The sequence below is a fragment of the Labrus mixtus genome, chromosome 2, assembly GCF_963584025.1.
Source record: "Labrus mixtus chromosome 2, fLabMix1.1, whole genome shotgun sequence".
Taxonomy (NCBI): Eukaryota; Metazoa; Chordata; class Actinopteri; order Labriformes; family Labridae; genus Labrus; species Labrus mixtus.
This window is the reverse complement of record NC_083613.1, coordinates 34,276,888-34,299,133: the sequence shown is the minus strand read 5'-3', so window position 1 is coordinate 34,299,133 and position 22,246 is coordinate 34,276,888. Positions and strand designations below refer to the sequence as shown.

Here is a 22,246-nt window from a genome sequence, read left to right as displayed (position 1 = left end):
AATACATTTATTCGTCAGCAATTCAAAACTGCTGAGCAGGAAGTGCTGGATGTGTTTGATGTTATTCAAGGAGCACAGGTATGCATGGAGCAAGACATATTGTCAGAATATGGCTCTGATCTTGAACCAAGCCCCTCAAGAGATCAAACAACCCTACTGAAAAAGCTCAGTAAAGAACCGAGCAGCCAGGATAACCCAAGGACTAAGAAAATTAGTCTTGTCTTCCCTGCCATTCCTGAAAACAAAGACTTTGACTGTGGAGCCCCTCCCTTTGGGGAAACGCCCCAGTCCCCCGACAGCTGTGACACATTTTCACACCTTCACAGGTTTGAATCACCACATAGGGAGGGGGGTGACTTCTCAGCCCCCAGAGGCAGAGATAACACCAACCCCCTCCTTCCTTCTAAGTCCACACCGCATTGTCCACAGCTGAGAAGTTCTGAAACATCAGATGAATCGGATGGCTCCTGTTTCCACGTACTCCAAGAGCGGTCAGCGCAGCTCACTACACCGCAGCTCACTGCCACTCTACTCAGTGATCGTGTTTCCACAGCGAGCGTCGCGGTCTGTCACTACGCTCTGCTCCGTTTCAAACACGCTGTCTTTAAGAAGCTCCGGTACGTTTGTTTGTTTATCAGAGAAGAATCTCCAAACTATTCACATTCTGAGCCACGGAGAGAAAATGACAAACAATTGAACCAATCAGATCTTTACAAAGGCTTGTTTGGGACAGGCGGGCACAATCTGCACGTCGGGTTGTCGCCACGATTGAAGATTGTTAAACATCGATTTGATTGTAGTGTAGTTTCAACACCATGGCAACAGAAACAGAGTGATGGATAACTTCCTGTTTTTAATCAGCTAAACTCGCAGACTGAGTCATGCACACGTCTCGGTAACGTGACTGATTTGTGTAATTTAGACTGTGCTGTCTCTCTGGGTTAAAAATATAATGAGTAAAGATCATTCAATGAAAGAAGATTTTCATGATCTCATTACTGGGAGAACTGGGAGTCCGTGGACACTGTTTGCTGAAGACAGTGAGGGGGGATGAGGCAGCTGAAGCCGGTCAGAGGATCTGGATGAGGAGGAGTGTCTCTCGTCTCTCCTCATTAAAAAAGAGAGAGTAAGGGAAGGTAGAGAGACAGCGCACGAGCAGGGCGCCTCACCTTAGCTCCGCCTCCCTGCCCCGCCCCCTTTCTTAAATCTCTCTGCAGACTTTTCTCTGTCTTTTTATTTTCTCTTGTATAACATTTGTCGTTCTTGTGCATGAGTAACGTTAGCATCAGGAAGTGTTGCATTCTGGTCCTGGGGGGCCGTTAGGGGCCGTGTGGTAGGGGTAGGTAGTATCAGTGATGTCACCACCTGCAGCTCGCATGTACGGAGCATCGCTCTGTTGAAGGTGGCGATGCTGCTTTGGTTGCCCTGGCGACTAATGTCGATATTAAGGTATGTTATGTGACTTATCAGTAGGGTGGAGCGAGGGATGTCTTCACTGAGCACTCATCATTTCATCAGGACAAAAGCATCTGGTGTTTATTTCAAACTTTTCATTTTACACGAGTTTTATTCTGCAGCACAACAAAGACGCTCCGTGACATCACATCAGGAGAAATCAGTGATGAGAAATCAAAGGCACTTTAATCACCTGGTGTTAGAAATCAGCAGCATTAGTTCAGAGTGAGAATCATTCAGTGTCTCTTAAATGTCAGCCCCCTTTCAGACGACCCTCCTCGCTCTGACGCAGCCGGGACCATTTGTCCCACTAAGCCACAGCTCTCTGAACGTCTGTGTGTTGTGTTCATGCTCTGCTGTTAAAGCAGCGACAAACATTCAGCTTCTGCTTTAACACAGATCTATAATGAGGGGAGAATAACGACGTGCGACATGCTGTTAAAGGTTAAAGAAAAAGAGTTAAGGCCGCGTGTCCACCTGGCCTTTTTTCATAAGCGCTGGCTGTCTCCATGACAACAGTCTGATGACAACGGCCGCTGTATGACCGTCACTGCTCCGTTACTTTTTACTAAATGTTTGATATTTGAGATCGTTTATTTCCCCGATCAGACACGGAGGATGTGGTTACAAGACACGATCTGTAGACGGCAAAACTACGGGGGAATATCAAACATTTGGAAAAGAGCGCCGATGACGTCAGCAGCGCTTTGCTGAAAGATTTTCAACGTGAGCGCTCGGAGCGGATGCACAAAAAACGGCAGAGCGCTTGAAAACATGACGCTGCCTGCTGTGCTTTTTTCTCCAGGCGGACGCTTTCTGCTGCGAACACTCTCTACCCGTTGGAAATGGAAAAAGACGCTGGCGCTCAGAATAAGACGCTAAGTGGACACGGGGCCTGATGTGTACTTCTTAATCCTCCGGTTCATACTGGACCTTTTAAAGGCTTTATATGTGATGTTTTGATCCAGCTGATGTCGCCCTTGAGCTCCAGCATGAAACCAAAACAACTGGCGCTGCATTGTTGTGTTAGCATGCTAATGCTAGCGATCTTTATTCTGCTCGTATCTTCACACTGCATGTAAATTTACCTGAAATGAGCGTGATCTAGAAACACAGTTAAGCAGTGAGTACAGTATGTTATTCTTCTTTTCTCTAGTCCCTCAATTAAACAACTTTTATACGCGAGGGGAGGAGTCAGCCGGCCGTCCGGGCGATGTAAACAAAGTGAAGATAGGACTCTGAAAACTCTGAAAACATCACAGACAGTGGGACTCGGGTGTTACACCCATTGTAGACAGTCATGACTCACAGAGTTATTTTCAGAGGAGATACTTGATTTCTACATTTAAGAGTGAAAAATCACATTTAAAGACTTTAAAGTTTGTCAGCACATTAACATGATCTCAGAGTTCATTATTTACTAACTACTTAAATCAAAAACTTTTAGCCTCTCTAACTGCTGCAGGACGAAGTCATTTAAAGGAAGGTAAATATCCAGCATGAACAGGAGGGATGTATCCGTACACACAGATCAGCTGTAACCTTTCTAAGGTGTTAGAGCACATTCACAACCTTCCCACCACGAGACTGTGACGCCTTAAAAAACATTTCCTGATCACTTCCTGCTCGTCTGCTACTCGTGTTAAAGTTTTATAAGTTCAGTTCCCGGAGCGCCAGTTCCTCACATCTGAAAGGGGCTTTGATTACAGTTAAGAGTCTTGATTTGGGGTTCTGCGGTGTTTAAGGTCCGGGGTACTCGAACACAGCAGCAGCTCCCATCCCGGTCCCGATGCACATGGAGACGACGCCGTACGCCCTGCAGCCAACACGGGGGTCACAGTTAAACTTCTCTCTGTACACTTTAACATAAAACGACGATGATGAAGACCAACCTCCGTCCTCGGCGTCTGAGCTCGTTGAGCAGCGTCACCACCTGGCGAGCCCCCGTGCAGCCCAGAGGGTGACCCAGAGCGATGGCGCCTCCGTTAGGGTTCACCTTCTCCAGAGGGATCCCCAGCTTCTCCACGCAGTAAAGCGCCTGAGCACGCCGGACAGCACAGAGAAACCACACAGCTACTGGTCACTTTTAAAGGCTTTCTGCCAACAGCGTGTTCACATCACCACAAGAAAACATCACAGATTTGGATCCTGTGGGGCGCAGATGGCCTAGCGGTAGGTCGCGCCCCATGTATGGAGGCTTGTATAATCTTGCTGTTTTACTTTGATTGTCTGATAGTTTGTATCCTGTACTGCTCTGTTTATTGTAGTGCTTGTTTGGTTTCACTTTGTGTATCTATTCTTATTATGGGCGGCTGTGGATCAGTGGTAGAGTCAGTCGTCTCTAAACCGGAAGGTTGGGGGTTCGATCCCCAGCTTCCTCCCACAGTCCAAAGACATGCTGGTTAGGTTAACTGGAGACTCTAAATTGTCTGTCGGTGTGAATGTGAGTGTGTCTGGTTGTCTGTCTCTATATGTCAGCTCTGTGATTGGCTGCTGAACAGTCCAGGGTGTAACCCCGCCTCTCACCCAATGACAGCTGGGATCGGCTGCAGTCCTCCACAACCCCAAAAAAAATCTGTCCACGAGGTCTGAACTCACCTGACTGGCAAACGCCTCGTTGATCTCAAACACGTCAATGTCGTCCACGGTCAGTCCTGAGAGAAGAGACGGGAGGATTTAAGAAGATAAATATTTAATACAACACCATGACTAAATGCTACATCGAGTGAGCATTCAGCAAAGCATCTGTTTATTCTCCATCACTGTGTCCATCTATGTACACTTATCCAAGAATGCAGCTCTTCGGTAAAAAAAACTAAACAAACTTAACCTCTAAAAAGAAAAAACAATTCATTCATCTTGTTTTAAAGGAGCAGTATGTAACTCTGACTAGTGGTTAAAACAGGTACTGCAGTCTAAACTCTAAACATCATAGAGAGCTGTCTCCCCCCCCTCTCCTCTCTAGAGTCCATGCTCACTCAGGTCACCATGTGGTGGACTCTGAAGCTTCAGTGTTTATCCAGCTCTGCATGGGTCTGTAAACCTTTCTGTGTTCTAACCTCTCTCCATTTTTCAAAAGCATCTCCAATATTGATCCTAGTTTGAGCACGTTTCTGCTCGTGGAGCTTATTAGAAACATGCAGAGGCTTTTTAGGTCGGGTACAATCACTTCTATCTGAACCACTTCTCTTGCCCGCTTCCATCGCTGCAACACCTGTTGACCTGATAACTGCTCTCATATCTGACAAACCGAGTGAGTGGAGGAATGAATCCATCAGAAATTGTCTAAAATGTTTTCGTTCTGTTTGCTATTTTTGATCATTAAAAACAGGAAATGATCAAATATTGGGCGCCTATGACTTGACTCTTTCTGTTGCCGTGGTAACAAAGGTTTGGATATTGTTTGATTATCATATCGAAGTTTAAAGTTCTGGTTTCCTGAAAGCTGTTCTGAAAGGCGACAAAAGTCCCCCAGATCTGTGATGTGGATCAGAACTTACCGGCCTGCTCCAGAGCGGCGGGGATGGCGTACGCCGGTCCGATCCCCATCACATCAGGAGGGACCCCGACCACCGCGCTCGCCCTCAGGACCCCAAGGACAGGAAGACCCAGAGCCTCCACTGCAGACCTGCGACCAATCAGAACGGCCGCTGCTCCGTCGCTCACCTGGCTCGAGTTACCTGAGACAGAATTCATGTGTGTGAGTGCGATGCATATGTCGGGGGGGGGGGGGGGGGGGGCAGCAGGGGGAGACACCAGGGGGGGGCACCAGGGGGGTACAGCAGGGGGAGACACCGGGGGGGGGGCACCAGGGGGGGGCACCAGGAGGGTACAGCAGGGGGAGACACCAGGGGGGGGGCACCAGGGGGGGGCACCAGGAGGGTACAGCAGGGGGAGACACCAGGGGGGGGCACCAGGGGGGTACAGCAGGGGGAGACACCAGGGGGGGGGCACCAGGGGGGGGCACCAGGAGGGTACAGCAGGGGGAGACACCAGGGGGGGGCACCAGGGGGGTACAGCAGGGGGAGACACCAGGGGGGTACAGCAGGGGGAGACACCAGGGGGAGACACCAGGGGGAGACACCAGGGGGGGGCACCGGGGGGGGGGGCAGTAGAGGGTTTGTGTGACACTGACCTGCTGTGGTGGTCCCGTCTTCTTTGAAGGCTGGTCTCAGTTTACTGAGTCCTGTCAGAGTCGTCCCCGCTCTGATCCCCTCGTCCTGACGCACGGTCACCTGATGCTCCGCCCCCTTCTCGTCCACACACTGGATGGTGACGGGGACGATCTCCTGCTCGAACACACCCGCACTCTGAGCCCGGGACGCTCTGAACCGCAGCAGGAAGAAAGAATTTCATTTGGAATATTTGTCTGACTTTATCAAAGTAAACGTTTCTCTTCTGGTTTGAGATTCTTTAAAGAGTAAACGTGATTCACTCACTTGAGCTGAGAGCTGAGGGCGAAGGCGTCCTGCTTCTCTCTGGTGACCCCGTATCTCTCCGCCACGTTCTCTGACGTGATGCTGCAGAAATACGAACACGTGACGAGTCTTTTCTACGATTTCGAAAGGTCGAAACAAAAGAATGCAGGAGGTACGGTGGCCGGTAGGGGTCAAACGCTCAGCAACTGATGAAACGACAGCGCCCCTACAGGCCTGGAGCACTTCCGTTTAAGGCTGAACTTGCAGCGTTTCTGTGTTTGCTGTTGTTTTCTGGTTGTGACTTAAGTTTTGTTTCTGTACTTGCAGCGCGTTTGTGTCTTTGCAGCATGTTTGTGTGTTTGCAGTGTGTTTGTGTCTTTGCAGTGTGTTTGTGTCTTTGCAGCATGTTTGTGTGTTTGTGTGTTTGCAGCATGTTTGTGTGTTTGCAGTGTGTTTGTGTCTTTGCAGTGTGTTTGTGTCTTTGCAGTGTGTTTGTGTCTTTGCAGTGTGTTTGTGTCTTTGCAGTGTGTTTGTGTCTTTGCAGCATGTTTGTGTGTTTGCAGTGTGTTTGTGTCTTTGCAGTGTGTTTGTGTCTTTGCAGCATGTTTGTGTGTTTGTGTGTTTGCAGTGTGTTTGTGTGTTTGCAGTGCGTTTGTGTCTTTGCAGTGCGTTTGTGTCTTTGCAGTGCGTTTGTGTCTTTGCAGTGTGTTTGCAGTGTGTTTGTGTCTTTGCAGTGTGTTTGTGTCTTTGCAGTGTGTTTGTGTCTTTGCAGTGTTTGTGTCTTTGCAGTGTCTTTGTGTCTTTGCAGTGTGTTTGTGTCTTTGCAGTGTGTTTGTGTCTTTGTGTCTTTGCAGTGTGTTTGTGTCTTTGTGTCTTTGCAGTGTTTGTGTCTTTGCAGTGTGTTTGTGTCTGTGTCTTTGCAGTGTGTTTGTGTCTTTGCAGTGTCTTTGTGTCTTTGCAGTGTGTTTGTGTCTTTGTGTCTTTGCAGTGTGTTTGTGTCTTTGCAGTGTGTTTGTGTCTTTGTGTCTGCAGTGTGTTTGTGTCTTTGTGTCTTTGCAGTGTCTTTGCAGTGTGTTTGTGTCTTTGCAGTGTCTTTGTGTCTTTGCAGTGTGTTTGTGTCTGCAGTGTGTTTGTGTCTTTGTGTCTTTGCAGTGTCTTTGTGTCTTTGCAGTGCGTTTGTGTCTTTGCAGTGTTTGTGTCTTTGCAGTGTCTTTGTGTCTTTGCAGTGTGTTTGTGTCTTTGCAGTGTGTTTGTGTCTTTGTGTCTTTGCAGTGTGTTTGTGTCTTTGTGTCTTTGCAGTGTTTGTGTCTTTGCAGTGTGTTTGTGTCTGTGTCTTTGCAGTGTGTTTGTGTCTTTGCAGTGTCTTTGTGTCTTTGCAGTGTGTTTGTGTCTTTGTGTCTTTGCAGTGTGTTTGTGTCTTTGCAGTGTGTTTGTGTCTTTGTGTCTGCAGTGTGTTTGTGTCTTTGTGTCTTTGCAGTGTCTTTGTGTCTTTGCAGTGTGTTTGTGTCTTTGTGTCTTTGCAGTGTCTTTGCAGTGTGTTTGTGTCTTTGTGTCTTTGCAGTTTGTTTGTGTCTTTGCAGTGTGTTTGTGTCTTTGTGTCTTTGCAGTGTCTTTGTGTCTTTGCATTTGTTGTGGTAGTTTTCATTTGCTTTTGAATGTGCAGCGTTTCTATATATGCTGCGCGTTTTTCTAAATGTATGTCGTTTCATCGGTTGCTGAGCGTTTGACCCCTACGGGCCACCGTAAGGAGGAGATAAAACTGATCGTGTGATCAGCCGTGTTCTCACCCCATCGGGATGATGCAGTCTCTGGCTTTCTCATTGTCCATCAGCCTGGAGCTCACGTCTCCGGGTTTACCGACCGCACGAAGAGACATGCTCTCCACACTGACACACACACACACACACACACACACACACACACACACACAGACACACACACACACACACACACACACACACACACAGAGTTGTCAACATTTTCTGCACTTTGAAAACATTTTAAAATGTGTCTTCTTCTCGACGGGCAGCTGTGGCTCAGTGGTAGAGTCGGTTGTCTCCTAACCGGAGGGTCGGGGTTCAATCCCCAGCTCCTGCAGCCTCATGTCCGATGTGTCCTTGGGTAAGACACTGAACCCCGAGTTGCTCCCACTGCTTCGTCAGCTGTGTGTGAACGGATGAGTTAATACTGATGAATAAACTCACCCGCATGCGAGGCCGAGGTCGATGGCTCTGCTCCGGATGGCTCCTGAAACACAGAGTTACAAACGTTAAAAACACTTTTATTCTTTGAGTTTTAAAAGTGATGGGGGGGCGGAGCGTACCTGCGATGTTAAAGAGCGCCTGCAGGCCGGACGAGCACTGTCTGTTCACCGTGTACGTCGGAACCGTCTCCGGGAAGCCGCTGGACAGGTGAGACACGGGTGAGAAACACTCAGACTGAAAGATGGAGGATCAACCAATAATCAATCAATCAACTGAGTCTGACCTGAGGAAGTGAGCCACACGGGCCATCAGAGCCCCCGCCCCGGGCTGCAGGACGTTACCTGCAGACAAAAACACAGCAGGACTTCTAGATCATTAAGACCAGCGACAGGAACACAGAAACACAGTGTGGAGTTTTAAAGATGTAAAGAAGTCTCCTCTCACCCACACAAACGTCTCCCAGCTTGTTGGGCGACAGACCCACGTCGCTCATCACCGCTGACATCACGGCGCTCAGCAGCTCGTCAGGCGTCGTGTCCTGAAGGCAAAACTCAGGGTTACATTTTACCCTCCTCGAAAGTCTCAGTCTGCTTCACCGACGAAGACGCACTACTAAAACCGCTACAACACGCCCACCTGTCAATCAGGTCAGCTACACGCCTTATTGTGAAAAGGCTTTTTTTGAACGGGTGTGTATGTGACTTCCTGTGCTTCTGCAGCTAGCCTCTAGTGGGCACTCGAGGAACTGCAGGATTTTTACACTTCAGCATCGGCTTCATGTTTCCACACCGGAGGTTGATGCTTGTTATAATCCCCTCTATTTCAGCCCTGCTCAGAACAGGCTGTTTCTGTGTCTGTACCTTTAAATATGTAAATGAGCTGTGTCTGACCACGCCCCCTCTCTGGAAGGGCTTGGGTGTCTCTGGTCTTTCTCGCTCCATGTCCTATTGTTTACGGTGAGAAGGCAGAACTAACACCTAGCTGTGGGAGTGTCACCCACCTGGGGGAGGGGCTACTGCCCTTTGTGATGTCATGAAGGGAAAATCTCCAAACGGCCTGTTTGAGCACACATTTTCTGAAAAGTGGAGCAGGGAGACGAGAGGATGGACTTTTCTCATCATTGGGGGGTTTGTAGACGGAGTAGAGACACATGTTAGAGTTAGAGGAACATGGAGAAGAGGATTTTAAATATGTGACCTTTAAAACTCAGAAATAAATGTTGTTATTGCAAAAATATTCCAAGTGGGTTTATAAATCTGAGTCTTTTTTTTTATCTCCATGGTAACATCAAAGTGAATGTCGGTGTGTGCAGCTTTTATCTTCCGTTATCTGCAGCTCATAAACTTTATGACACCTGTCAGGTGCACAGAGAGGTCAGAGGTCACGCTCTCACCTTAAACGCTCCTCTCTTCGCCTTCCCGATCGCGGTCCTCCGGCCGTGCACGACCACCACGTCCTCCGGGCTGCTGCTGCCCGCCGAGCCGCACTCAGACCTCCACACATCCCGCCGGAGCTCAGCGGAGCCGCGGGGAGACAAGTGACCCGAGATGATCTTCAACCTGTGCATAGTGTCACCGAAACACCTGAGGGGGGGTTTTCACCTGCGTGGTTTCACGGCGAGGAGTGTTTGGACTCTGAGCTCTGCTGTCAAACTGCCCACTTCCGTGTTTTGACGGAGAGGACGGAAAGAGCGGAGGGACAAACTACAGCGAGATTTTTATTTATTTATGGGGGAACTTTTCTCTTCTTCTTCGTTGGTTTTTAATGGCGGTTTGTAGAGACTATGGTTGGCATCCAAAGTCGTTCATTACCGCCAACTACTATAATATGATATTATGAAAGTTTTACAGAGGAGGGTATTAACAACGACCACCCCCCCCCTCCTTTTTCAGCAAGTAGGCTACATCCAGGGGCGCCTATATGAGGGGGGGGGGGGGGGGGGGGGCAGCAATAATGACCCATCTGATAGGGACCCTAAAAATGTGAGTGTGTCTGGTTGTCTGTCTCTTTATGTCAGCCCTGTGATTGGCTGGCGAACAGTCCAGGGTGTAACCCCGCCTCTCGACCAATGACAGCTGAGATCGACTCCACACACCTCGACCCCGAACTGCTAAAGGTAACGGATAGATAGATCTGTGGTGGTGGGGCCCGATGTGAGATCTTGTCACGGGGTCTGGAGTTCCTGGCGGCGCCCCCGTTTAAAGTCACCGCTTGTGTTTGAAAGTGATTTTAAAAATAAACATTAAAAATCAAACCTCCGGCACTCAAAGACTCAAACAAATCGACTTTTCACCTTTTTATTAACCAAACCGTCTCGCCACAACACGTTCATAAGGCCACCGACTCACTGCACATCCAAAAATACTTTTCTTCAATATAGAATCATATAAAACTTTTTTTTTTAACCCCCGTCTGTTTTCAAAAAGATCCGATGAAGAGGACAGGAATCACAGAAACATGGCGGACCGACCTGCAGGTGGATTATGGGTCAAATGTGCGTTCATACCAGGGCCGTACTTCAGGGTCTAAATGACTGAAAGGTACAAACATTTTAGTTGGTAGATTTCTTAAGACTGCAGCGTAATACTGAGGGGGGGGAGCGCCTGTTTCAAACAGCGTCCACCACTCTGACATCATCACAGAGAGAGGACCCCCCCTCAGAGACGGACCCCCTGGCACTTTTCTATAATAACACTTTTTTTTTGTTTTTTGGTGACAAACCCGTCGTCTGATCCTGCACAGCTGAGGAGGTGCTGCTCTAAACACGCCTTCATCTGCTGCTCTGTTTCTGTCATCGTTTGAATTTAGTGTTTTAAAACAGAAGAACATCTTCGAATGTGTCTGTTAAAAGTTATATTTGAGCAAAAAGTTGATGTGCAATACGTGAAATAATAAAAAGTATGTTAACATTAATAAAACATATTTTGCCCCCCAGGTGAAGACGATTGGGACCTCAAGTCAGGAACCTAAATCTTTTCAGTTTTTGTTCTGACTTAAGACGGTGTTTATTTGCATTTTACACATCGGAAACTTGTTTTTCCGACGTGTCCGACACCACCTGAATGCACCATAACACCCGGAGTCTGTCGGGGACAAAAACAACTTTTAGTTCACCTTCAGACCACAACAGCCCGTTAAGCTGCTGCAGGCTGAAACCACCTCCCAGGTTTAGTAAAGTAAACGAAGCAGGAGGAGACGGGAGCTTCAAATACCACAAACCAACATCTGTAAACATCTGTAAACATCTGTAAACATCTGTACAGCGTTACAAGATAACTGCAGCGCTTCATGAAGTCGTTCAGTAAGAGCAGTTCAACAACCTTCAATGATTTAAATAATATCTGAGAGACGTCTCGTCAGGACATCTCGGGGCTCTAAATGATTCAACAGAAAGAAACAACAACAACAACAGAACAGGAGTTAATAATAGAAACTGTACAGGAGTTCTTCAGAAACACGTATGGATGTTTGTTTTCATGTGTGCTTACTCAAAGTTGGGTCGACCAATCAGCTGGCTGTCAAACATCCTGTTGAGGAAGGAGGTGGAAATAAAAAAAACCTGCTTTCTGCCTGACGCTGAGTTTAAAGGAAGAATGAGCGACTCTTTGATCCAGTAGATGTCGCCCTTGAGCTCCAGCATGAAACCAAAACAAACTGCTGTTAGGCCACGCCTCCTCCATAATGAAGCCTCCGCTCTCCTCCAGAGACACACCTCCAACCCCTCACCACTCGCCTTCACATGGAGTCAAGGGCAATCGGTGGACAAACTTGTCCTCAGCTCGAGCTGCAATCACCTGTGTCCTGCATTGTTGTGCTAATGTTAGCGCTCTTTAGTTAGCTCGTAGCTTCACATTGTTGTGTTAGCATGCTAATGTTAGCGCTCTTTAGTTAGCTCGTAGCTTCACATTGTTGTGTTAGCATGCTAATGTTAGCGCTCTTTAGTTAGCTCGTAGCTTCACATTTCATGTAAACTGACACAGAATGAGCGTGATCTAAAAACTCTTACTAACATCCAAATAATCAGTGAGTATGTTCTTCTTCTTCTCTCTAGTTCTTGACTAAAACAGCTTTTATACACAAGGGGAGGAGCCGGCCGTCCCGTCCATGTAAACACAGCTCTGACAACAACACAGCCAGCGGGACTCGAGCTTCTCCCTCATTGTAGAGATATGTCGCACATTCTTCCTTTAACGCAGCGTGGTGTTCAGAACCATCGCCCCCTTTAGGACTCATTTTCTCTCGGGGGAGTTTAACCTTTACAGATAAACGGCGGGCTACATTTCAGTCTACTAACACGTCAAAGCGAGGTAGGACTGGATGAAGTCGTCTGTCAGCGTGTGACCCTCCTCCTCCTCCTCAGACATGTTAGTTTTTGTAAAATTACCGTTTTGGCCAGAATATAAGACGACCCTGATTAAAAGACGCCCCCCCCCCCCCCCCCCTTTCAGGACTAACTTTTAGAAATATACTTTTAATATTTGTATTATAAAGAAAACTAAAAACAACACAAACATGTCGTTGACTAATTAAGTGCTATACAAGCTCAAGTCCATCTAACAGCGCCCGTCTCTCTCTCTCTCCTCCTGGTGTCCCCCCTCTTGTCTCCTCCTGGTGTCTCCTCCTGGTGTCCCCCCTCTTGTCTCCTCCTGGTGTCCCCCCTGGTGTCTCCTCCCTGGTGTCCCCCCTCGTCTCCTCCTGGTGTCCCCCCTGGTGTCTCCTCCTGGTGTCCCCCCTCTTGTCTCCTCCTGGTGTCGCCCCCCTGGTGTCTCCCCCCTGGTGTCCCCCATCTTGTCTCCTCCCTGGTGTCTCCTCCTGGTGTCCCCCCTCTTGTCTCTTCCCTGGTGTCTCCTCCTGGTGTCCCCCCTCTTGTCTCCTCCCTGGTGTCCTCCCTGGTGTCTCCTCCTGGTGTCCCCCCTCTTGTCTCCTCCTGGTGTCCCCCTTCTTGTCCCCCCTCTTGTCTCCTCCCTGGTGTCTCCTCCTGGTGTCTCCTCCTGGTGTCCCCCCTCTTGTCTCCTCCTGGTGTCCCCCCTGGTGTCTCCTCCCTGGTGTCTCCTCTTGGTGTCCCCCCTCTTGTCTCCTCCCTGGTGTCTCCTCCTGGTGTCCCCCCTCTTGTCTCCTCCCTGGTGTCTCCTCCTGGTGTCCCCCCTCTTGTCTCCTCCTGGTGTCCCCCTTCTTGTCTCCTCCCTGGTGTCCTCCCTGGTGTCTCATCCTGGTGTCCCCCCTCTTGTCTCCTCCCTGGTGTCTCCTCCTGGTGTCCCCCCTGGTGTCTCCTCCTGGTGTCTCCTCCCTGGTGTCTCCCCCCTGGTGTCCCCTCCCTGGTGTCCCCCTTCTTGTCTCCTCCCTGGTGTCTCCTCCTGGTGTCCCCCCTCTTGTCTCCTCCCTGGTGTCTCCTCCTGGTGTCACCCCTCTTGTCTCCTCCCTGGTGTCCCCCCTCTTGTCTCCCCCTGGTGTCTCCTCCCTGGTGTCCCCCCTCTTGTCTCCTCCCTGGTGTCTCCTCCTGGTGTCTCCCCCCGGTGTCTCCTCCCTGGTGTCTCCTCCCTGGTGTCTCCTCCTGGTGTCCCCCCTCTTGTCTCCTCCCTGGTGTCTCCTCCTGGTGTCACCCCTCTTGTCTCCTCCCTGGTGTCCCCCCTCTTGTCTCCCCCTGGTGTCTCCTCCCTGGTGTCCCCCCTCTTGTCTCCTCCCTGGTGTCTCCTCCTGGTGTCTCCCCCCGGTGTCTCCTCCCTGGTGTCTCCCCCCTGGTGTCGCCCCCCTGGTGTCTCCCCTTGTCTCCTCCTGGTGTCTCCCCCCTGGTGTCTCCCCCCTGGTGTCTCCTCCCTGGTGTCTCCCCCTGGTGTCTCCCCCCCGGTGTCTCCTCCTGGTGTCTCCCCCTGGTGTCTCCCACCTGGTGTCTCCCCTCTTGTCTCCTCCTGGTGTCTCCCCCCTGGTGTCTCCCCCCCGGTGTCTCCTCCTGGTGTCTCCCCCTGGTGTCTCCCCCCTGGTGTCTCCCCTCTTGTCTCCTCCTGGTGTCTCCCCCCTGGTGTCTCCTCCTGGTGTCACCCCTCTTGTCTCCTCCCTGGTGTCTCCTCCTGGTGTCCCCCGTCTTGTCTCCTCCTGGTGTCCCCCCTGGTGTCTCCTCCTGGTGTCTCCCCCTGGTGTCTCCTCCCTGGTGTCTCCCCCTGGTGTCTCCCCCCTGGTGTCTCCCCCTGGTGTCTCCCCTCTTGTCTCCCCCCTGGTGTCTCCCCCTGGTGTCTCCCCCTGGTGTCTCCCCCCTGGTGTCTCCCCCTGGTGTCTCCCCTCTTGTCTCCCCCTGGTGTCTCCTCCTGGTGTCTCCCCTCTTGTCTCCTCCTGGTGTCTCCCCCCTGGTGTCTCCCCTGGTGTTTCCCCCTGGTGTCTCCCCCTGGTCCCCCCCCCTGGTGTATCCTCCCTGGTGTCTCCTCCTGGTGTCGCCCCTCTTGTCTCCTCCCTGGTGTCCCCCCCTGGTGTCTCCTCCTGGTGTCTCCCCCTGGTGTCCCCCCCTGGTGTCTCCTCCCTGGTGTCTCCTCCTGGTGTCGCCCCTCTTGTCTCCTCCTGGTGTCTCCCCCCTGGTGTCTCCCCCTGGTGTCCCCCCCTGGTGTCTCCTCCCTGGTGTCGCCCCTCTTGTCTCCTCCCTGGTGTCTCCCCCCTGGTGTCTCCCCCTGGTGTCTTCCCTCTTGTCTCCTCCTGGTGTCTCCCCCCTGGTGTCTCCCCCTGGTGTCTCCCCCTGGTGTCTTCCCTCTTGTCTCCTCCTGGTGTCTCCTCCCTGGTGTCTCCTCCTGGTGTCGCCCCTCTTGTCTCCTCCCTGGTGTCCCCCCCTGGTGTCCCCCCCTGGTGTCTCCTCCTGGTGTCTCCTCCCTGGTGTCTCCCCCCTGGTGTCTCCTCCTGGTGTCTCCCCCTGGTGTCCCCCCCTGGTGTCTCCTCCCTGGTGTCTCCTCCTGGTGTCGCCCCTCTTGTCTCCTCCTGGTGTCTCCCCCCTGGTGTCTCCCCCTGGTGTCCCCCCCTGGTGTCTCCTCCCTGGTGTCTCCTCCTGGTGTCGCCCCTCTTGTCTCCTCCCTGGTGTCTCCCCCCTGGTGTCTCCCCCTGGTGTCTCCCCCTGGTGTCTTCCCTCTTGTCTCCTCCTGGTGTCTCCCCCCTGGTGTCTCCCCCTGGTGTCTCCCCCTGGTGTCTTCCCTCTTGTCTCCTCCTGGTGTCTCCTCCCTGGTGTCTCCTCCTGGTGTCGCCCCTCTTGTCTCCTCCCTGGTGTCCCCCCTGGTGTCCCCCCCTGGTGTCTCCTCCTGGTGTCTCCTCCCTGGTGTCCCCCCCTGGTGTCTCCTCCTGGTGTCTCCCCCCTGGTGTCCCCCCCTGGTGTCTCCTGTATATTAGCGTTTCAAAATGTGTCAGGGGAAAACTGTGTCTTACATTCGGGCCAATACGGTGAAATAGCGTTTTAATAAGAACCAAGAGAAACTGAAACACAACAACAACAACAACAACAACAACAACAACAGAGGAGTGAAGGAATGTGAGCTCCTCTTCTTCTACTTCCTGTCTTCATGTTTCAAAGTGTCATCACGGCTCAGCGGTAAATTCAGGAGTCTCTCGTTCCTCAAACAGCTTCCTGAGAACCGGTCTCCACCCTTTCAAAATAAAAGTCTAAATGGCAGTGTAGAAGGAATCTCTGCGGCGGCGTCCCCTCCCCGTCGGCTCAAGCGTAGAAGATCAGTTCGGGGATCTGCCCCCCCTGCACTCCGGTGCCGTTGGTGCTGTCCGACGAGCACTGGAACTGAAAGGTCACTTTCCCACACTGCACCTCTGTCATGCCCTCCTGGCCAAAGTAGCTCAGCTCGTTTCCGTCGAGCACCACGCTCGCCGTGTAGAAGGTGTCGGGCTCGATCTGCACCGGGTAGTCGAAGTACACGGGGAAGGTGCTGCTGGATCCGTCCGAGAAGTACTTGATCATCCTCTGCGCCATCGGCACGCCCTGACGCTTCAGCTCAATCTTGGCGCTGTACTCGGCCGAGCCGCAGCTGGAGCCGTAGAGGCCGAAGCCGGCGATGAAGACGCGCTTGTCCACGGCGAACTGGATGCTGTCGCAGCGTCCTCTGTACCGCCACTGGTTGCTCCGGTAGGCGCAGGACTGGAAGCGGTGGCAGCGCTGCGGCGAGAGGCCTTTGCGCTGTTTGGTGCAGAACAGCAGGTCGGGTTTGTTGGCGGCGGTGTACCACAGGAAGATGTCGTTGGTCTCGTTCAGTGTGAGCACGCCGGACTGCGCCGCTCCGTTGGCGAAGTCTTCCAGCACCATGGTGGGGATCCGGATCAGGTAGATGGCCTTCCCCAGGACCAGACGCCTGTTCTCGATGGTCGGCGTCAGGTCCTGTCGTTGACACTCCGCCTCGGCCCAGTTCAGCGCCGCCTCGAACACCACCATCTCTTTGGCGTTGAGCGTCTCCCGCCGCAGGATGCTCTCCAGCGTCTGGGCGTCGATGTCGCAGAACCCCTCGGAGCGCAGAGCGAGCTCGGCCTGAGCGTCGATCACCTCCCAGCAGCGCTGCGTCAGGTCGGGCTCCTCGAACAGGCAGCTCTGAGACAGCAGCACGCACGCGTTCTTGGCGCTCAGACTCGTCTCCAGGAAGTTGACGCAGGCTCGGGCCAGGTGAGGCACGATGTACTTCTTGGCGGCGTAGAGAGTGGCGAGCACGGTGTCGGCACACAGGTCGATCTCATCACAGTAAATGTACCTGAGCAGGTAGAGGGCGGAGTCAGCTTGAGACAAACAACAACATCAACACATGAGAGCTGAACCAATCAGACGGCGACTCACTTCATCATGGCCAGGAACGAAGGAGGCTCCACGTCTGGGATCCGGATCTCCTCCTGATCCTCGGCCAGTTCTCCATAAAACATGGCGTGGAACACGGAGCTGCCGACGGCCAGGACGTACTGGAGGAGGGGGAAAAACATGGACGCCATGAGGGATCAACAAGAAAACCTTCAGATGTGACAGCTGTGGCCTGCAGAGATACTGAACAAAGTGTCTCACTTCATTTTCACAACAGAAATGTTTTAGAGATTTTTGATCGAACAAGAGGAGGAACTTCCTGTTTTCAGTATTTCATCTTTTTAGAGAATGATGAGGTTTTTTTCTACCTTGTGTCCTGGGACTCGTTGCGTCCCGCCCGGAGGTCCGACCACAAAGTGAACATCTGCCATCGTCTCATTGTTGAACATGACTGAATTCCTGCAGGGACATTATTCTTAAAAAGTTAAAATGTGTCAAAACAACCAAGAAGAAATCATTTAATAATAATACTTTATTTGTAAAGCACTTTTCTATACAAGTAACAAAGTGCTTCAAAAAATAAAAGCAGAGACAATTAAAGCAACGGGCAGAGCGTAAACAAGCAGACAACAAAATCAGACTAATAAAATAAAAATAAGAATAATTACCGAAATCACAGAGTAAAAGCATTTTTATAAAAGAATGTCTTGATGTAAAACAAGGGACTGAATCTGCAAGTCTGATCTCCTCTGGCAGGCTGTTCCACAGTCTGGGGGCTCTGACAGCAAAGGCCCTTAAAAATGTGGTGCCTTAAAAGTAATTAAAAGAATCTTAAAATCAATTCTAAAATCAACGGGGAGCCAGTGAAGGGATGCTTGGCGTGATATGGGCAAATTTCTTTGTTCTTGTTAAAAGCCGTGCTGCTGCATTTTGGATAGTTTGAAGACGGTAGATTGATTTTTTTACTCAGACAGTCCACTAATCCACACTTTAGGTACATGGCGCCCTGCAGGCTGCGTCTGCCGGCTTTCACACTGACCTCTCTCGGATGGTGGGGTACAGGCCCTGCCAGTTGCAGCAGCTCCGAGCAGCGAAGCTGGTGTTGTTGTTGGTCAGGTTCTGCTGCTGGTACTGCTGGATGGAGGAGGAGGTGGTGCTGCTCGCTGAGGTGGAGGAGACCAGCTTCTTTGTGGGATAAAGCTCTGCAGCCATTCTCAACCAGTCAGAGCGCAGGCCGGGTCATGGCAGGTCCCGAGCCAGACTGAACTGATGAAGGCCGACAGAGTCTGGAGATCACTGCAGAGAAGTACAGGTCACATTCAGACAAAGGCTTATCACCATACCAGAACGTGATATGACACTAGTAAACAATAACAAATACCAAATCCCTGTTTTGATACCACAGAAACAAAAATATGAGTCCAAGTCACCCAGTATTGGGTCATTTCTTGTTTACGATTATCAAAAAAGTAAGGTAAACGTTACCAAGGTTTACAGGGGGTGGTGGTGAATGTTTTGATGACTCATCAGTTTTGATTTGATGAAGGATAAGAGTTATTCACAATAAGGCGTGTAGCTGACCTGATTGACAGGTGGGCGCGGTGTAACGGTTTGTCAGGAGGTTTAAAACCCGCCTCAGCTCCAGCTCTCAGCCTGTCGTTAGGTTGACTGAAAGTTAGACTGAGACAGCATTTCCAGCATGGAGACCGCCATCGATGGGACTCCAGCGCCCCCTGCAGGAACAGATGGGTGACGTCACTCAGGCTTCAAACATTCATATTCACAGTTTATAATCATCACCAGCACAAGGTGAGCCACCAAACGCCATTTATTAAACGCCAGTTTAATAAACAGTCTGGACACGACCCTGCTGAGAGGCAGAGATAGATGACATGTTCAGAGGCTTTAGCTCTGAGTTTAAAAACATTTAGAGTTTTATATTTAAGAGGATTCAAAGTTAATTTAAACTCATGAAGTGTCCTTACATCATTAAAGGCATGCTGCCTGCTGTGTAGGACCGGGACAGTAAATAACAGCATCATTTCCTTTTAAACATGTAGTATCGGATGAAGTATGGAACATTTTGACCTTTGACATGAGCAAAAACTGATTATCTGATCTGGACGTTAGCCGAGCTTTAGCATCTTCTGCTAGTTAAGTTAGCCGACTCTCTAAAAGGTCGTTTTCTAGTTAATTTCACCGTCAGCGTTGATTCGGTAAATAAATATATCCGTTTCTACTTACTTTACTGTTATACAGACTCGACTGTTGTCATGTCTTCACACCGCATTAGCCGGTTTTTTACGTGTTTGTCAGATTAGCGGCTCAGCTTTGTTTACAGTAGCGAAGCTGGCTTCTTCTGCGAACGTTCACGGCAGCGCCAACTCATTAAAGACTCGCTGCTGCCACCTGGCGGCCGGATGTTACAATTACACAAAATGTTGCTAAAAACATTAAAAACAGCTCAATTTGGGGTTTTGGTCTTTATTTGTTTAGCTATATATTTGTCATCTTTCTGAGTCAATTTTATTTAATATAGGATATTAAATGTACGTGTGTGTGTATATATATATATATCTGTCAGCATTTTCTCCCAGCATTCCTTTTCTACCCTGATAATCCGGTGCACACAGCGCTGCAAATATAATTATAAAAAATATAGGGCTGTCAGCATTAACTAGTTAATCATGATTAATTAAGGTCTGAAATGAATGCATTATATTTTTCAAATTGAGATTAATCTCATGTTTGTCCCTTCAGGCTCTCCGTAGATACTCGTCCTCAGTGTCTCCCTGTAGTCTCAGTGATGTAAAAGAAGAACACTGCTACATCTTTGAATGTCTCATTTCACTTTAACAAACTCTCAGACAGTAATATCCACCTGATGACATCACACATTGACCTTATGACATCACACTTTGACCTTTGTACAGTTCATTTGTGCTGTTTGACACCACTTCCTGTTCCTGTGCTTAACTTCATGTCCTAACCTTCACTCTACAGGAAGGGCCTTACTTCAAAATAAAAGCCCACAGCAATTAAAGTACTCTCAGCTTAAGACAGGACAAAACTTAAAAATAAAAGCCTATATTTTTTTGTTTTAAATGTGAAATAAGGCTTTTTCTGGTGAGATGCTTCCATAAGCAGATATATCGATGCTAAATGTTGTAAATAAAGGTCGAGTCCAGCTGCTCAGCGTGTTCGAGCATCTGAAGAAGAAAACACGACAGCACGGTGATATCCAACATATTTCTTTATTGTTGTTACTGATAAATCTCACGCTCCCATTTTGAAAAATAAAAAGAAACAACAATGAAAAAAGAAAACACCTGTATTCACCGTATGTACAGTCAGGTTAGTGTCTATAATCTCTGTAATAGTTTCACTGTACACATTTAAAGAACAACAAATCATTCACAGGCGGACCCGACCACCGACCACCGTTTCTCCGTTTGAAGGGTCAGCGCTGTGTTTTGGCCACTGAAGACGACAAAATATAAAAGTGACCGATGTCTCTACTGGCTAGTGTTTGTGTGCGGAGGCGGTCTCTATACCAGACTGGTCTCTGATAGGCTCACAATCCAGGCGTTAAGAGTGAGACTACGGGATTGGCTAACACACGGAGTCTATTGCTCTGAGGGTGAAAAAACGAGACAAACGTGAACGGAGTCTGGTACCTCTGAGCCTTTCTGAACTGGACTGGAAGGTCGCCGGTTCGAGTCCCGGTGTGGACCAAATCTAGAACTTGATCTGGTCTCGTCTTCAACACATCGGGATGTTCAGTTAGAACACTTTCCACCTCTAAATGGTCGTTTCAAAGTCGATCTAATAGAAAAATTTTCAACAGGCAAGATGGCGTCCTTCTCATGTCCGCAGAGCGCCCCCCGGTCTCCTGCTGATAGCACGATGCGAGTGTGACGGCGGGCGCTGCTTTACTTCCATACGTAGTTAGCTCGCCTTGATTCTGTTTGAAACAACGGGCGAGGCTACGAGGAAGACGGCGCCGAGGGATGGAGCTATAAGAGAGAAACTGCAGTCTGGGATTTACAACGTTGCAGTTTCACTTAGAGACCTGCGGGGGGCGCCAAAGTGCTCCAAATCAGATTCCTACATATTGTTGATTTAGACGCTCAGATGAACTCGCTTTATAACGTCATTGCTCCCAGAAAACGTTTTGTTTTTGTGCGATGAAGTCAGCGTGCAGCAGTTTGTTTTTCCTAATTTGAAAACAAAGAGGTGATCCGATGTCGGGTATGTACGACTTCTTTCTCCGTTGCCATGGTAACGACACAGGTATGGATACTGTTTGTTTTAAACTCAGGTATCGACACAAACCAAACAGACGTGCTGGTTACATCATCCTCCACACACAGTCTACAGTAGATGTGTTATGTCCCCCCCCCCCCCGCCCCGTACCAGACTCCATTCACCCCCCACATGATCCCACTGAGAGCCGGTTTCAAACGGACTCGTCACACAGAAGTTTGATCTCTCAGCTCATGTGGATAAATAGTGATTAAATGTTTCTCTAAACGACACCGCGGTCATAAATATTAAAAACTGTACACGTGTCTGTTCATCGTCTTTACACTCAAAAGGAAAAAACACGCCGTCTGTGAACGCCGCTTTCATGAGATGATCGTTTGGTGAGAGCAGAATCAAAACGTGGTGACGTGGTGTGTGAGTGTGTGTGTGTGTGTGTGTGTGTGTGTGTGTTTCTGTGTGTGTGTGTGTGAGTGTGTGTGTGTGTGTGTGTGTGTGTGTGTGTGTGTTTCTGTGTGTGAGTTTGTGTTTCTGTGTGTGAGTGTGTGTGTGTGTGTGTGTGTGTGTGTGTAAACGTCACTCTTCAAGTAAAACAGAAATCTCTCCTTTAGTCATTAAACACAAAGTTTATAAAACGAGTGTCCGCTCTACGTACGAAACATGTTCAGGCAGTCGGCGTGTAAAGCGTGTTCAGATTTGGAGACGACGCAGGCGGTACTTTAGATCAGTGGTTCTCAACTGGTGGTTCGGGACCCAAAAGTGGGTCGTGGAGCCGTTTTCAGTGGGTCGCGTTCATGTGAAGTCCATGAAGCGCGTGTTAGTTTGTTCTTTTGTTCCGTCACGTTTCGTAACATCGGAGGTCCAAACTGCTCTCTTTAATCTGATTGGTTGAAAAATTTGGGTCAGGATTTTCACGAAGACTAGACCAGCTGAGAACATTTTGAAACCTCTGAACATAAGTTGGTATGTAAAAACATTGAACAGCTCCAGTGGATTCTTTCAGCCCGCAGCAGAGAGGGGGGGGGTCTCTCTGGACTCTGGGACGGGGGGACGAGGTGGGCTTTGGTTGCTCACGTGGTACTCAGTGTGGAGTACCTCTTGGTGGTCTTTTTAAATTAAAGGGTTGTTGTTGGTCCGATGCAGATGTTCGATGA

The 22,246-nt window shown here is 49.7% G+C and overlaps 3 protein-coding genes across 3 annotated transcripts in view; all 3 read right to left on the bottom strand.

The window, feature by feature from the left end:
- Nucleotides 1–1,506: 1,506 nt before the first annotated feature.
- acaa1 (acetyl-CoA acyltransferase 1) lies at nucleotides 1,507–9,746 on the bottom strand. Its single transcript, XM_061026276.1, has 12 exons — nucleotides 9,471–9,746; nucleotides 8,522–8,615; nucleotides 8,361–8,418; nucleotides 8,197–8,276; nucleotides 8,078–8,120; nucleotides 7,661–7,759; nucleotides 5,895–5,975; nucleotides 5,591–5,781; nucleotides 4,956–5,135; nucleotides 4,054–4,109; nucleotides 3,348–3,493; nucleotides 1,507–3,271 (listed from the first exon to the last, which is right to left on the bottom strand). The coding sequence occupies exons 1-12, from the start codon at nucleotides 9,642–9,644 to the stop codon at nucleotides 3,196–3,198; spliced, it is 1,278 nt and encodes a 425-aa protein (XP_060882259.1). The 5' UTR covers nucleotides 9,645–9,746; the 3' UTR covers nucleotides 1,507–3,195.
- A 5,734-nt stretch (nucleotides 9,747–15,480) lies between these two features.
- On the bottom strand, nucleotides 15,481–19,192 carry btbd3a (BTB (POZ) domain containing 3a). Its single transcript, XM_061026251.1, has 5 exons — nucleotides 19,074–19,192; nucleotides 17,869–18,125; nucleotides 17,198–17,288; nucleotides 16,872–16,990; nucleotides 15,481–16,788 (listed from the first exon to the last, which is right to left on the bottom strand). The coding sequence occupies exons 2-5, from the start codon at nucleotides 18,039–18,041 to the stop codon at nucleotides 15,756–15,758; spliced, it is 1,416 nt and encodes a 471-aa protein (XP_060882234.1). The 5' UTR covers nucleotides 18,042–18,125; nucleotides 19,074–19,192; the 3' UTR covers nucleotides 15,481–15,755.
- Nucleotides 19,193–20,064: 872 nt separating this feature from the next.
- LOC132955063 (uncharacterized) overlaps nucleotides 20,065–22,246 on the bottom strand; it is a 3,495-nt gene continuing 1,313 nt past the window's right edge. Inside the window, exon 2 of the mRNA XM_061027703.1 lies at nucleotides 20,065–22,246. This exon is cut by the window's right edge and continues 709 nt beyond it. The gene's annotated coding sequence lies outside the window, so the exon portion shown is untranslated.

Excerpts from the sequence above, each read along its gene's own strand:
- btbd3a (XM_061026251.1), bottom strand. The coding sequence starts at position 18,041 with ATGGCTGCAGAGCTTTATCCCACAAAGAAGCTGGTCTCCTCCACCTCA. Across the intron at positions 17,289-17,868 it reads TACCCCACCATCCGAGAGAG|GAATTCAGTCATGTTCAACA; the intron begins GTCAGTGTGAAA and ends ATGTCCCTGCAG. Across the intron at positions 16,789-16,871 it reads TCGTTCCTGGCCATGATGAA|GTACATTTACTGTGATGAGA; the intron begins GTGAGTCGCCGT and ends CTACCTGCTCAG.
- acaa1 (XM_061026276.1), bottom strand. The coding sequence starts at position 9,644 with ATGCACAGGTTGAAGATCATCTCGGGTCACTTGTCTCCCCGCGGCTCC. Across the intron at positions 7,760-8,077 it reads GACCTCGGCCTCGCATGCGG|TGTGGAGAGCATGTCTCTTC; the intron begins GTGAGTTTATTC and ends TGTGTGTGTCAG. Across the intron at positions 5,136-5,590 it reads AGACGGGACCACCACAGCAG|GTAACTCGAGCCAGGTGAGC; the intron begins GTCAGTGTCACA and ends ATTCTGTCTCAG.